This window comes from Narcine bancroftii, chromosome 5, assembly GCF_036971445.1.
Source record: "Narcine bancroftii isolate sNarBan1 chromosome 5, sNarBan1.hap1, whole genome shotgun sequence".
NCBI lineage: Eukaryota > Metazoa > Chordata > Chondrichthyes > Torpediniformes > Narcinidae > Narcine > Narcine bancroftii.
The window spans coordinates 90,648,027-90,662,908 of NC_091473.1; the positions used below are offsets into that span (position 1 = coordinate 90,648,027).

At 42.7% G+C, this 14,882-nt stretch overlaps 1 protein-coding gene across 3 annotated transcripts in view; it reads left to right on the plus strand.

Moving 5' to 3' along the window:
• efcab7 (EF-hand calcium binding domain 7) overlaps positions 1-9,182 on the plus strand; it is a 123,192-nt gene extending 114,010 nt beyond the window's left edge. For all 3 annotated transcript variants that reach the window (XM_069938322.1, XM_069938323.1, XM_069938321.1), the window contains one exon: positions 919-9,182. In XM_069938322.1, coding sequence (XP_069794423.1) covers positions 919-993 — 75 coding nt within the window. In that variant the 3' untranslated portion in view covers positions 994-9,182. The remainder of the gene's footprint in view (positions 1-918) is intronic.
• The last annotated feature ends 5,700 nt before the right edge of the window (positions 9,183-14,882 follow it).

Sequence of the window (14,882 nt, forward strand, 5' to 3'; positions counted from 1 at the left end):
TTACAATAGTGGGGTTTTTTTTGTTTACAGAATGTTCTGCAGATGGCTGGGCAAACTAATACTTGGGTAATTTCAATTAAACCCACAGCTGTTCTGAAAGCAGTCTGTATGGCAGGCGCTGTATCTTGGCTGCCCAAATTACAAATGAATGACAGTTCCAGTATATTCAAAGAACTAGTTCCAATAGAATACCACCCCACCATGTTAGATAGTTCATTCATAGTGAATCACCCTAAAAAGTAAGGATACAGTTTCAATAAACAGACTTCTCTTTGATGCCCTTTTTATCAATTATGAAAGTTTTATTTGTCAATGATTTTGAACCATCCATGCAAATAGTCGAGGCTAACGATCTTTGGTACATTAGAAAAAAGTTTTCTTTCTAACAGTGAAGAAAGCGCATTTGGAAAGTTTTTCAAAGCGTAGTCGTACCCAAATAAAGTAGAGGGGAGTGGGAGTGGTTCTAACAAAGAGTACCCCTTCCTAAATCTTAGTTTCTGTTCAGATTCATTCTGCTTTCTTTGGGGTGAGGCTAAACTGAGCTTTTGATGAGGTATTAATCCATGAGAGGAATTGGTTGTAAACTTGAGCCAATTCAAGATTCTGGGAAATGCTGTTTGGCATAATGGCCTGTTTCCGTGCTGTAAATTGTTATGTTATGTTATAAATCTCAAACCCTTTACCATAGTCGTTTCAAAATTTGCCCATATTAATATTTCTAAATGAACATTGCAAAACTGAGGTTGCGTGTTGATCCAATGAAGAGAGCATAAAAAAATTCCTGGCTGCGATCAGCCATTATGCCATGAAGCATGAAAAGATTAAAACAGGAAGGATTGTGAGCAAATTATTAATTTTCCCGTATAACCCAACACAGAATAAAATGGAAATATTAATTTTAATATTTGTTATTTGTAGGTGTGCCAACATGTGATGCCTGTTGATGAAAGACGAGAATGGATTTACAACTGCACAGAAAGCATTGTGACCTGAAATGAAGTGCAGAAAAGGAGCTGATTTATTCAGCTGAATTATAACACATCTGGGTGACACTGTTTCTTTATGCAACGTGTACAAGTTAAATTGACACTATTTGTGCCTTTTAATGTATTTTTAATTGATCTAATTTATTTGCTGGCTAAATGTTCTGTATAATCATTCTCTGGAATTGTCATTTACAAGTCGGGGGAAATTATTGATGTTGATTTGTGAAATCACATTATGGAAGAAATACTTTTTTTGGTAGGGTATGGGGAATCACTGTAAATAATATTTTTTTCATTATATGTGTTTGTGAGAGTTATCTTAATTTCATTAGTGCCAGACCTACAAAATGAATTGGTGCTAAGTAATTGAAAAGCATAGGCTTGGAGAACTATATGGGAGCATATCTCATAACCAGATGGTCTCCTGACTGTCCATCAATCCAGTCCATCTGCTACTACTAAAATGTGTTTTTATCAAATTTTGGCCAGGCTAGCAGATGCGTTTGCAAGGCACTCACCACACCAAAACTGAAATTAATATTCCTTCGTGCTACACAATAGGATTTCTACGATGCAAATGATTGAGGCAGGTACAATTACAAAATTTAAAAAAAAACATATAGGTGCCTGGATAGAAAAGGCTCAGAGGAACAGGGACCAACCTCAAGAAAATGGGACCAAATTTGATGGGGATGTTGGTTGATGTGGACAAGTTAGGTTGAATGATCCATTTGCCTGCTATACAAAATGATGCAATCTTGGACCCAGTATGAAATGTTGAAACTGTTGGTGTGGTACAATGCTGCAGCTTGCAGAGATGCTGCTTCACTGCACCAGACCCAGGTTCAGCCCTCCTTCTGTGTGGAGTTTGCCCTTCTCTCTGTGACTGAATATTTTTGCTGGGCCCTCTGATTTCCTCCCGCATCCCAAAGACTGGATAGATTAATTGGCTGCTATAATGGGTATGTGAGTGGTAGATCCTGTGGGGAGTTGATGTGAATGTGGGGATAATTAAATGCTCTACTAGGAGTGGTTCTCAATCTTTTTCTTTCCACTCACAGACCAAGTTTGAAAACCACTGCTTTAATTGTACCTAATTGATTCGTTATGTCCATTGTTTCATAATTCCAAAGGAAATGGGCCAATTACTATTTTTCTCAAGCAAAATATTTCAGTAACAATTGGGTCTAGAGTAGTGGTTCTCAACCTTCCCTTCCCACTCACATACCACCTTAGGCAATCCCTTACTAATCACGGAGCGCTTATGTCATAGGGATTACTGAGAGTGGAATTTGAGTGAAAAGAAAAAGGTTGAGGACCACTGAGAGCATTTAAACAGGCCCAAAAACACAGCTATCTATGCTGAACAACTCTGCTTTAGTCACACTTGCCTGCATTAGACCCATACCTCTCCAATCCCCTCCCATCCATGTAATTATCCAAATGCTTCTTAAAGGAAGCTAATGCAGCTGCCTCCTCCACTTTGTCTGGCAGCTCATTTCACTCTGAGTGAAGAACTGTACCCTTGTGTCCCTTCTAAATCCCACTTACCTCAACTTGCAGTGGTGCCCTCTCATCTTATATTATCTGACACCAGGAAACAGATTGTCAATATTCATCTTATCTATCTATGCCTTTCCAAATTTTATAGATCCCCTCTCAACCTCCTGCGTTTTAAGGAAAACAGACCTCGTTTTTTTAGTCTCTCATGTTAACTCAACTTCCTTAATCCTAGCAACACCATTTTCCATGCACATATTTATGCTGGCACCCTTTAATTTAGCCCTGTTCATTCAAATGTTGATAGACTCTATCTCTCAAAATCCTTTCCAGCAATTTCCCTACCACAGATTTTGGTCCTGTAGTTACCTTTTCCCTTACAGCCCTTTTTGAATAAAGTCATGACATTTGCATTCTCCAGACCTCTAGAACCATTCCCATCCTCAGGAATGAGTTGAAAATGTCTGTCAAGGCCCCAACAATTTCCTTCCTGCTTTCCCACAAAGTTCTAGGTTACACCTGGTCTGGACCTGGTCATTTATCCACCATGATATGATCTAATATGTCTTCACTGCTGATGCAAGCATGCCTTAAGCTATCTTTAGTTATCTCCCTCTCCTCCCACTTTTCATGAATCTTCTTTATTACATTGTAAAATGTTTTGGTAGTCTTGTTCTTATTCGCTAACACTTGCATCCAGTCAACTACGGTATTGCTAACTCTTATTTCTTTGGCTTGGCTTCGCAGACGAAGATTTATGGAGGGGTAATGTCCACGTCAGCTGCAGGCTCGTTTGTGGCTGACAAGTCCGATGTGGGACAGATAGACACGGTTGCAAGGGAAAATTGGTTGGTTGGGTTGGGTGTTGGGTTTTTTCTCCTTTGTCTTTTGTCAGTGAGGTGGGCTCTGTGGTCTTCTTCCAAGGAGGTTGCTGCCCGCCGAACTGTGAGGCGCCAAGATGCACGGTTTGAGGCGATATCAGCCCACTGGCGGTGGTCAATGTGGCAGGCACCAAGAGATTTCTTTAGGTAGTCCTTGTACCTCTTCTTTTGTGCACTTCTGTCTCGGTGGCCAGTGGAGAGCTCGCCATATAACACGATCTTGGGAAGGCGATGGTCCTCCATTCTGGAGACGTGACCTACCCAGTGCAGTTGGATCTTCAGCAGCATGGATTCAATGCTGTCGGCCTCTGCCATCTCGAGTACTTCGATGTCGGTGATGAAGTCGCTCCAATGAATGTTGAGGATGGAGCGGAGACAACGCTGGTGGAAGCGTTCTAGGAGCTGCAGGTGATGCCAGTAGAGGACCCATGATTCGGAGCCGAACAGGAGTGTGGGTATGACAACAGCTCTGTATACGCTAATCTTTGTGAGATTTTTCAGTTGGTTGTTTTTCCAGACTCTTTTGTGTAGTCTTCTAAAGGCATTATTTGCCTTGGCGAGTCTGTTGTCTATCTCGTTGTCGATCCTTGCATCCGATGAAATAGTGCAGCCGAGATAGGTAAACTGGTTGACCGTTTTGAGTTTTGTGTGCCCGATGGAGATGTGGGGGGGGGGCTGGTAGTCATGGTGGGGAGCTGGCTGATGGAGGACCTCAGTTTTCTTCGGGCTGACTTCCAGGCCAAAAATTTTGGCAGTTTCCGCAAAACAGGACGTCAAGCGCTGAAGAGCTGGCTCTGAATGGGCAACTAAAACGGCATCGTCTGCAAAGAGTAGTTCACGGACAAGTTGCTCTTGTGTCTTGGTGTGAGCTTGCAGGCACCTCAGATTGAAGAGACTGCCATCTGTGTGGTACCGGATGTAAACAGCGTCTTCATTGTTGACGTCTTTCATGGCTTCTTTCAGCATCATGCTGAAGAAGATTGAAAAGAGGGTTGGTGCGAGAACGCAGCCTTGCTTCACGCCATTGTTAATGGAGAAGGGTTCAGAGAGCTCAATTGCTGTATCTGACCCGACCTTGTTGGTTTTCGTGCAGTTGGATAACCATGTTGAGGAACTTTGGGGGGCATCCGAGGCGCTCTAGTATTTTCCAAAGCCCTTTCCTACTCACGATGTCGAAGGCTATGGTGAGGTCAACAAAGGTGACGTAGAGTCCTTTGTTTTGTTCTCTGCACTTTTCTTGGAGCTGTCTGAGGGCAAAGACCATGTCAGTAGTTCCTCTGTTTGCGCGAAAGCCACACTGTGATTCTGGGAGAACATTTTCAGCGACACTAGGTATTATTCTATTGAGGAGAATCCTAGCGAAGATTTTGCCTGCAATGGAGAGCAGCGTGATTCCCCTGTAGTTTGAGCTGTCTGATTTCTCGCCTTTGTTTTTGTACAGGGTGATGATGATGGCATCACGAAGGTCCTGAGGTAGCTTTCCTTGGTCCCAGCAGAGCTTGAGAAACTCATGCAGTTTGGCATGCAGAGTTTTGCTGCCAGCCTACCAGACCTCTGGGGGGAATTCCATCCATACCTGCTGCTTTGCCACTTTTCAGTTGTTCAATTGCCTTATATGTCTCTTCCCGGGTGAGGACCTCATCCAGCTCTAGCCTTAAGGGCTGTTGAGGGAGCTAGAGCAGGGCGGATTCTTGGACTGAGTGGTTGGCACTGAAAAGAGATTGGAAGTGTTCTGATCATCGGTTGAGGATGGAGATCCTGTCGCTGAGGAGGACTTTGCCATCTGAGCTGCGCAGCAGGCTTTGGACTTGGGGTGAGGGGCCGTACACACCCTTTAGAGCCTCGTAAAAACCCCTGAAGTCGCCAATGTCCACGCTGAGCTGGGTTCGTTTGGCAAGGCTAGTCCACCACTCATTTTGGATCTCCCGGAGTTTGCGCAGAAGATGGCTGCATGCGCGACGGAAGGCTAATTTCTTCTCTGACCAGGACGGCTTTGCAAGGTGAGCCTGGTGGGCAGCTCGCTTCTTTGCCAGCAGCTCCTGGATATCCTGGTTGTTTTCGTCGAACCAGTCCTTGTTTTTCCTGGAGGAGAAGCCCAGTACCTCTTCAGTGGATTGCAGTATGGCAGTCTTCAGCTGATCCCAGAGGGTTTCAGGGGACGAGTCCGTGAGGTGGATTGCATCCTCAAGCTTTGCTTAGAGGTTTGCCTGGAAGTTTCCTCTCACTTCGTTTGACTGCAAGTTTCCAACATTGAACCTTTTTCTGGGGACTTTACTGTTCCTGGACTTTGGCTTGAAGTGAAGGTTGAGCTTGCAGCGAACCAGCCGGTGGTCAGTGTGGCATTCCGCGCTGGGCATGACCCTGGTGTGGAGCACATCTCGTTTGTCTCTTTCTCGCACCAGGACGTAGTCCAGGAGGTGCCAGTGTTTGGATCGGGGATGCATCCAGGTAGTCTTCAGGCTGTCCCTCTGCTGAAAAAGGGTGTTTGTAATGACAAGCCGCTGTTCTGCGCAGAGCTCCAACAGGAGGCGCCCGTTGTCATTGCACTTGCTGACACCATGCTTGCCCAGGATTCCTGGCCAGGTTTCTGAGTCTTTGCCGACGCGAGCGTTGAAGTCGCCAAGGATGACAACCTTGTCGGCTGTAGGGGTGCGTTGAATGAGGTTGTGCAGATCAATGTAGAACTTGTCCTTTTCTGCAGATTCCGCCTGGAGGGTTGGAGCATAGACACTGACGAGGGTGATGCGACACTTGTTTTGAAGGGGGAGTCGCATGGACATGATCTGGTCCAAGTGGCCTGTCGGGAGATTTTCGAGTTCGGAGGCAATGGAGTTCTTGACCATGAAGCCTACACCAGATAGGCGTCGTTCATCCAAAGGCTTGCCAGACCAGTAGAGTGTGTAGCCCGCGCCGCGTTCTTGGAGGCTGCCTACATCTGCCAGGCGGACTTCACTGAGAGCGGCTATGTCGATGTCAAGTCTGAGGAGTTCATGTGCAATGAGGGCAGACCGACGTTCAGGTCGGTGGCTGTCAGACTTGTCTAGCATGGTTCTGATGTTCCAGCATGCTAGCTTGAGTTTGTGAGCATCTTTTGAGGGGGAGGACATGGAGGGGGAGGACGTTGACATGTCCTCGGGCCTGCGCAAAGGAGCTTTTAGGTGGAGTGCAGTGTGCGCAGTACTGGCCCCACCCTTTACACCCATGGTTCGTGTGCCGTGGCCAAGCAAGCTGGGACGTGGCAGTGAGGTCCTTGGGTCGTAGGTTTTATATCGGAGTGGCCTTCTCCTATGCAGGTTTCTTACCCGGGCTGGAGGGGCCTGCCTCCCCTCCTAGGTCGGACAGTTTGGATTGCAACCAGTTAACTCTTATTTAATCATGATGAAATTGACCATACCCCAATTTAGGGATCTAACTTTAACACGAATGTTATCCTTTTCCAGTAACTTATAGAATTGTGGTCACTGGTCCCAAAGTTTTCCCCTATCCATACATCTCTCAGTACAAGGTCCAATATTACCACTTCTCTATCCATATATTGCTGGGGGAACTTCTCAGGGATACATTTAACAGAGTTCACCCCAGCTCTGCCAAAGATGGCAAAGTTTAAATCTACTTCAATAACAGATTTGCTATTTTTACAAACCTCATTCTCTAGTTCCTGATGGCTGCTTGGTGGCCTATAGTGTACGCCCATCAAGTTGACTTCTCCTATTCGATTTCTGATTTCCACCCACACTGCCTCACACAATAGTTCTCTGGGAATATCCTCCCTAAAGAATATTGTGTTATCTTTGATTTGTATTGCAATGCTTGTCTTCCTACTGTTCCTATCACTTAGTAACTCAAGTACCCCAGAATATTTCAGCTGTCAGTCCTGGTCCTCCTTCAACTATGACTCCATTGTGGCTATAGAATTCCATTGTCCCATCAGCTTGTCTGCTATCCTTGTCAGGCTTCCTACATTAAAATAAGTGCCCTTGCATCAGTACTTGTCCTCCACCATCCCTTTCTGCTTCAACACACTTTCTTTGTCTTTCTTCCATCCTTAAACTTTTTGGCCCCCTTCTCTCCAACTTGAATCTCAAACCCTGCCCAACTCATTTGCCACCTCATGGGTGAATCAAGAAAATCTTTCCTCAGAATATTGATCCTACTCTGTTTAAAGTGTAACCCTCTCTCTTGTATAGCATTTGCAAATGATCATATAAAAACAAGGCCATTCTGACCCATGTGCCACTCAATTAGATAAGGTCTGATCTTCTGACTCAGTGCCACTTTCTGAACTAATCTTACATCACTCAACCACTTCAATATAATTAAATCACTCTGTGAAGTCCTCCTGGATAGAGAATTCTTCTCGTCTTCATCCCCGAATGGATGGTCATTTACTTTAAGACTGTGACCCTTGGATTTCAGTGGAAACGGGTATAGGAGCTTTGTATGTCTTGTATAATTAAGGTAGTAGGCATTTAAAAAGCCATTGGATGTAAACACTTAAGAACATTTAGTTGCTACTGCACTAGATATTGAAGAGGCTTATAAAGTGCATATTATTAAGATGTTAAAATCTCATCACTCACAAAACTGAGATGAGAGATACATGCCCTCATCCCAGTTGCTAAAACAGTTTAGCCCCAACCCAGTGATGGGAGCAAAAGGTAATTTTCTTGAAAAATGTCAATGAATGTGGAAGAATTTGAGGGCTAAGTTTCCTACCTACAGAGAAGCAACAGTTGAACTATTTAAAATAGAAATTGATCAAACAAGAAAAACCATTTTAGATTCAATATCAGCCAGAATAGGCCAATGAGGAAACACTAAACAATCTTGTGAAAAAGAGAATTTTAGCATAATGTGAATCTTTGGCTTGGCTTCACGGACGAAGATTTATGGAGGGGTAATGTCCACGTCAGCTGCAGGCTCGTTTGTGGCTGACAAGTCCGATGCGGGACAGGCAGACACGGTTGCAGCAGTTGCAAGGGAAAATTGGTTGGTTGGGGTTGGGTGTTGGGTTTTTCCTCCTTTGTCTTTTGTCAGTGAGGTGGGCTCTGCGGTCTTCTTCAAAGGAGGTTGCTGCCCGCTGAACTGTGAGGCGCCAAGATGCACGGTTTGAGGCGATATCAGCCCACTGGCGGTGGTCAATGTGGCAGGCACCAAGAGATTTCTTTAGGCAGTCCTTGTACCTCTTCTTTGGTGCACCTCTGTCTCGGTGGCCAGTGGAGAGCTCGCTATATATGCTGAATTAGGTAAAACAAGGTGAAAATTGATCGCATGCTATTCTGAAAATTAATATCTCGTGTGATATCCAACAGTGTTAATGATTTGTGTTTGGTCTCATTCCATACTATTTGAGTCCACCCAAGAAAAGAATGGAGAGATGTTCTAGACAACATGGTAGGTTCATATCACAAGAGGGTGCTATTGTTCTACCAATGGTGATACAGTATTCTTAGATATTGAACAACATGTACACATTTCTATCTTAAGGAAAAAACATATCAGGGTACTCTTTAACTACCACCTCCAACTCACTTTAAAATTCAACTTTTAACTTACTTTAAAAAATTTTAATGTGCCTGCCTTTTGCAGCTCTGGAACTATCCTTGCCATGCTCACAAATTATGTCCTCTGATTGGAGCAGTGATTTTGCTCTATTACCAAGTGAGGTGGGGCTGTCATTGCTAGATTCCATTACAACCTTTCTGAATGCTATGTGTCTATCTCAAATAATGGCTTCCTTTCATACAGTGCACCATGCTATAATGTTTGAATACTTGTACATTTATAAATTCTATTAAAAACTGAAACTAAATAAAGTAGAAAAAAATCATTTTAAAAACAATTTGCTCCTCCATTTTATTGATAATAGAAAAAGAAAATAGCATCTGATTTTTAAAAATTTTCTCGTTTCTTTTGTTGGGACATTTGTTTTTCTCATTTCTTTTGTTGGGACATTTGTCTTTATTCTTTCACTTTTTGTTTTGGCTCTGGTATGTTTCTCATTGTGACATCTGTATCTGTTAATCTCCAACTGTTAATCTTACTTTTTCAAATATCAAAATTAATTCTTCCTTATACCTCTTCCAATCTGGCTGTTATGAATCTTGTTGGAATTCTGTGCAATGCAGCAGGTTTGGCTCCAGCATTTGGTGAGGTACTACATCATTTGTAGGTAAGCAGCTGGTGTTTAAAAAGCACCACCACAGGAGTGATAGGAATAGGAGAAAGTATTAAAGAGGTTTGGCGTGTGACAAGAAGTGAATGAGGGAACAATTAAATGGGAGGGAATGATAATCAGCTGGAAAATGTTTAAGTGATCACCAGGAGGACAGTGGAAGCACTCTTGAAGAAGCTGATGCATGATGTAGTGATGGAAGGCATGAAAACTCTTGGCTCTTATATATTTGCTGACTTGCTGAAGCCAGCTGTCGGTGTTTGCAAGATCTTGAACATTTTGTTGCATTCATTCCATCACTTGAAGTCTTAAAACAGCATTTAAAAATTGTACACTACCAACCCAATTTCATAATTATGGTCACCTTTGGATGTCTTGTTTTCATTCAAGTGGAACCCTTACTTTTCTCATAACTGTAATAGTTGGCCTACTGTGCATTTTGTCAGGTTAGTGCAGGAGGTGCACAAAAATATTCAGCTTTCACTATTTAAATTTTAAATTAGGCATACTGCTCTGTAACAGGCTAATTTGGCCCTCCAAGTCGGTGCCGCCCAAATTATACCCCATTAACCAACACCCTGGTATGTTTTTGAAACATTTATAGTTTAAAGCACATTTTTTAAGAAAGTGCATGTTGCAGTTTAATGAGGTACATTTCCTTTAAAGCAGGGGTCTCAAACTCAATTTACCCGGGGGCCGCTGGAGGTAGAGTCTGTGTGAGGCTGGGCCGCATCAGGTTTTCCACAAGAAAAGGTCTTACAAAAACATTCCAATGTTATCAAATGTCTTTATTTTTTATTTTTTAACACAAAATAAGATGAAAAAATAAATAAATTAACAATTCATATGAAAAAAAATAAAATCAATCAGTAATAAATAAATAAAATGAAAATAATAATACAGCAGATATAGAAGACTGAAGAAACCACATATAGTTGCTGACTGGAGAAATGTAATTATTATTATTCAGATTCAAATGTCTGTATTAACAGTTCTTTAACCTTTAACTTTCTGAACATGAATGGAACATTGAACATAAACTGTTATGAACATGTCTTCTGCCTACTTCTTACTGCTAGAGATCTGGCAGCGCTCCCTCTCACATAGCCGAGTCACATTTGGCTTAAGGGAGGAGGCAGTTGAAACCCTCAGTGGGCTTGAAGATGCTCATCAGTAACTCTGGACCTGTACTTGGACTTAATGAAGTTCAAGGTAGAGAAGAGCTTTTCACACAAGTATCTGCTCCCAAAAAGATACATGGTCCGCTTGAACATTCGGGAAAGCTCAGGGAAGCTGGGGGGCAATTCTCTCAAAAATTGCCCAAGCTTGTCTGCTTTTCCACTCACCTCCCTGAACTTGGTTTTGAGTTCAGAGTTGCACTGCAGGTCAATGAACTCCATTTGAAGCACAGGAGGGGCATCTTGCACATCAAAGGAGAAGGGGTCCGCAAAAATTTGAAATGTGGCTCTGTGCATCTTGAAGTCTGCAAATCTGTGATCAAATTCCTCCTGGAGCTTCAAAATGACATCCACATACTTCTCACCACTGAATGGTGTGCCTGAATCCATGAGTGCCTTGCATGCTGGGAAATGGCAAAGGTTTGTCTGAGAAAGCTGGGCTTTCCATAACATAAGTTTCGCAGAGAATGCTCTCATGTTGTCATAGGCAGCACTGACAAGTTGCCCCTGGCCTTGTAACTTCTTGTTCAGTACATTAAGCTCATGTGTAATATCAACAAGAAAAGCTAAGTCCATGAGCCATTTGGGATCACTTAGCACAGGAACAGCAACCCCATCTTTCTCCATGAAGGCTTTCACTTCTGCTCTCAACTCAAAAAACCTCTTCAATATGTTTCCCCTGCTGAGCCAACGTACCTCGGTGAAGTAGAGCACATCCCCATAATCTGACTCCATTTCCTCTAAAAAAGCACCTTCTGTGCTTTAAGCTCCTGGATCTGATTTGGTTGATGCATTTCACAACGACAAACATCACATTGTCAAACTTCAGGCATTTGCTGCAAAGAGCCTGCTGACAGAGCAATGGCCTCCTCCACCCTCTCCTCTTCCAGTTTTTTTTTAACAAGTGCCACCAGTCCATTTTTCCTCCCTGTCATTGATGGCGCTCCATCGGTTGTTATTCCAACAAACCTCTTCCATGGCAAACTGGCATTCTCAATGACATCACACAGCTGGTAAAATATCTCCTGAGCGGTGGTCTGGCCATGCATTGGAATTACTGTGAGCAACTCCTCTGTGTCTTCAAAATTGTCATCAAAACCACGAACATAGATTGCGAGCTGGGCAGTGTCGGTGATGTCTGTGGTCTCATCAAGAGCGACTGAGTATACACTGAAACATTTTGCGTTGAAGTTTCAGTGTTTAGCTGATGCTTCTTTTCCGCTTTTTCTGTCCCGCTGAGCAACAACTTCCGGGTTCAGACTGGATGCCGAAGCGCGTGAAGCGGGAGCAGCCGCGGAAATTGCGCATGTGCCACGTGCATATAATGACAAATAGAAAATGCACACAAATATGCTTATATTCGCAATAAGCCCAGCCAATGTCCCGCCCCCGAGAGCAATATACCCCACCGTGATTAGTAGGTTCGTTCAGCTCCGCACACAACACTGAAAAGTGCCAATCATATCAAACTCGCGGGCCTCACTAACATTAAACTTTCATATTAAGGCGGGGCCACAAACTATCGTCCCGAGGGCCGCAGTTGGCCCGTGGGCCGCAAGCTTGAGACCCCTGCTTTAAAGCATTTAATGAATAGGAGCCTCTTCACTGCTTAAATGTTTAGGCAGTAAATTCACCGCATAACACATCACTTTTCATAAAATTTGATTTTATTTTGATCCAAGTCTCATCTTCTGATTCATATTGAGCTTACAGTCATATTGTGAAGGAGCCCCTTTGCCTCCTTCAGATGACGGTTTACCAAATGTCAACTTATTACCCTCTGAAGTTACGAACCTCACAATTGAGAACAATCTTGCCGTCACTTCATACTAGTATGTTTATCAGCAAGATCAATTTTACTCCTTACCTAGTATGGGGGCAATGGGATCAGTTTGAGTACCAGGCTCCTTAGCAGAGACCAGCTGATTTAGCACAAACCAAGGGTCAAAACAGGGATCCCTGCATTATATGGCTCACTGCCACGCCACATGCTACATTTACTGACTGAGACATCAGGGAAGATTGTTAATACACATTGAAATATCACTTGTAGCTGGAGTGAAATCAAGAATCTGAGTTCTGTTTAAAATTTTGGTCAAATTTCTAGCAAACTTCTTGCTTTTAAATTTAAACCTAAATGTCCTTTTTAAACTTATTTAAGGTCTTACATTTCACAGATGTACTTGTTATACCTGTACTTGGAACTTATTTCACTTTATTTTAAAGTATGCCTTAATTGCCTGAGGCATGTTGGCAACAAGGAGTCTTAAAAGCTATCTTTAACCTACTAGTGATTCCTTTGCTCTATGACTTTTCACACTGTAATTGCAACCCAGTACAGTAAATGTCAGCTAACACATTACCCGTACTGCTCTTACAAGGACCCACTTTTAGTTTGAGTCTAAACATAGAAATATCCTATTTTTAAATTTTGTAAAAAGTTATTGAACTGTATTTTTAACAAAGTCAAACTTTAAAATTTAATTGTAGTATTCTGCAGATGAGTTCAAGCAAACTTTTTTTTGAATTGGGTTATAGTGGGGAGACTTTATCTCCAACAAACAAAATGCTTCTTTGGTTTTTTTGATAATTCATGGCTCATTTCCTGATCCCTGAATGTCTCTCCAGTATCTATCAAGCTCAGGTTAAGAGTGTGATGGAACATACACCATGACAGGCTACTGTGCTCTTATCTCACTGCTATCCACTGCCTTTACTTTCTTCTGGTAACTATTTTAAGTCCAAAGGACTCGAAAATCAACAGCAACAGAAATTCACCAAGACATTGGCCACTTAAAAATGGTTTTATTGTTTTAATACATAATAAGATCAATATTTAACGTATTACTATTAACAATTTAACTTAACCTAACTTAACCTCCTTCTAATTCTGTGTTCAGGAAAGTTCCTTTTCACTGGCCAGTCATTCACTTTTCACTTCTCCAAGTTCACTGGTATCAGGCAATCTTCTATACTGTGCACAGAATTAAACATTTATTATCATTCTCTGGTGCTTTAACTTGTTGTTACCACTCAGGAAGCTGTTTGATGGTTTCAGAGAGATATTTGTTGTTCATTGGACACAGACAAACTGATCTCCTTCAATCAGCCACTTCAGTGTCTTGTTGAAGAAACTTGTCCCCTTGTGGGTTTTTCAAAAAGATAACCTCTTCTTCCAAGTTATCACAAAGTATTCTTTTGCCCCAATTCCAGGAGGAACACAATAACCAGTCACAGCCTCCGCAATTGACTACAGAGATTTATCATAGGCTGAACACAGAACTTAAAACCCATCTTGAAATGGGGTCTTGGAGCATGTCTGCAAACTTGCAGTTTTCAACACCAAGTGCTGCTGAATCTCTCAGTCGCTCTCTCTCCCCCAAAGAATGAATGTTTATCTCTGTTTGCAAAACCACATGACCCCTCTTGGAACAGCAACCTTCAACCAGCAATTTAAATTTCTGGTACCAGTCTTAATATCAAAATATTTTCAGTTCTTGAGCCTGGATACTGTACAAAATGTTGATCCATTAACACCTACTTGAAAAACTCATACAAGTACTCTCCCATTGTCTCAGCAAAGCCAAATGGAGACATAAAGTCTCCTCCTGCATGGCACTTAGATATTTGTGAAACATGATCTAACAACTAAACCTCACATTATACCCCTTTTAAGATATATTTTATTGTGTGTGACGAGGTTATAGCTCAGAAATAAGACACACATAATAAGGAATGCAGTTGACACTGATTTAATGAACTGGCTGCTTTCTTTTATATAGTCAGGCTGACCCTCGCTGCCACGTGACTGATGGGCATGACCATGTTCCTTCAGGCTCTGATTGGTGTCCTCATGACTCACCGTCAGCGATTGGCTGGATCACCCCATTTTGCTGCAGCGTCATCAACAGGTGTGGTTGGTGTCGCCCTGGGTGGCGATTGGCCCTTTTTGTGATTGGCTGGTAGAACCCATTTTGCAGCAGCCTATGGGAATAGGCTGCTGATGTCTTGAACAGCGTCTTCTGTGTCGGCCTGCGGCAATGGATGCAGGCCATTATTTGACCCCCCCGCCCCCACCCTACCCAAAACCAGGCAATAGGAGAGATGTTATTACCTTTGGAAGGCCTGCCCCTGTGTGATTGTTTGACTGCTGTTCAAATGT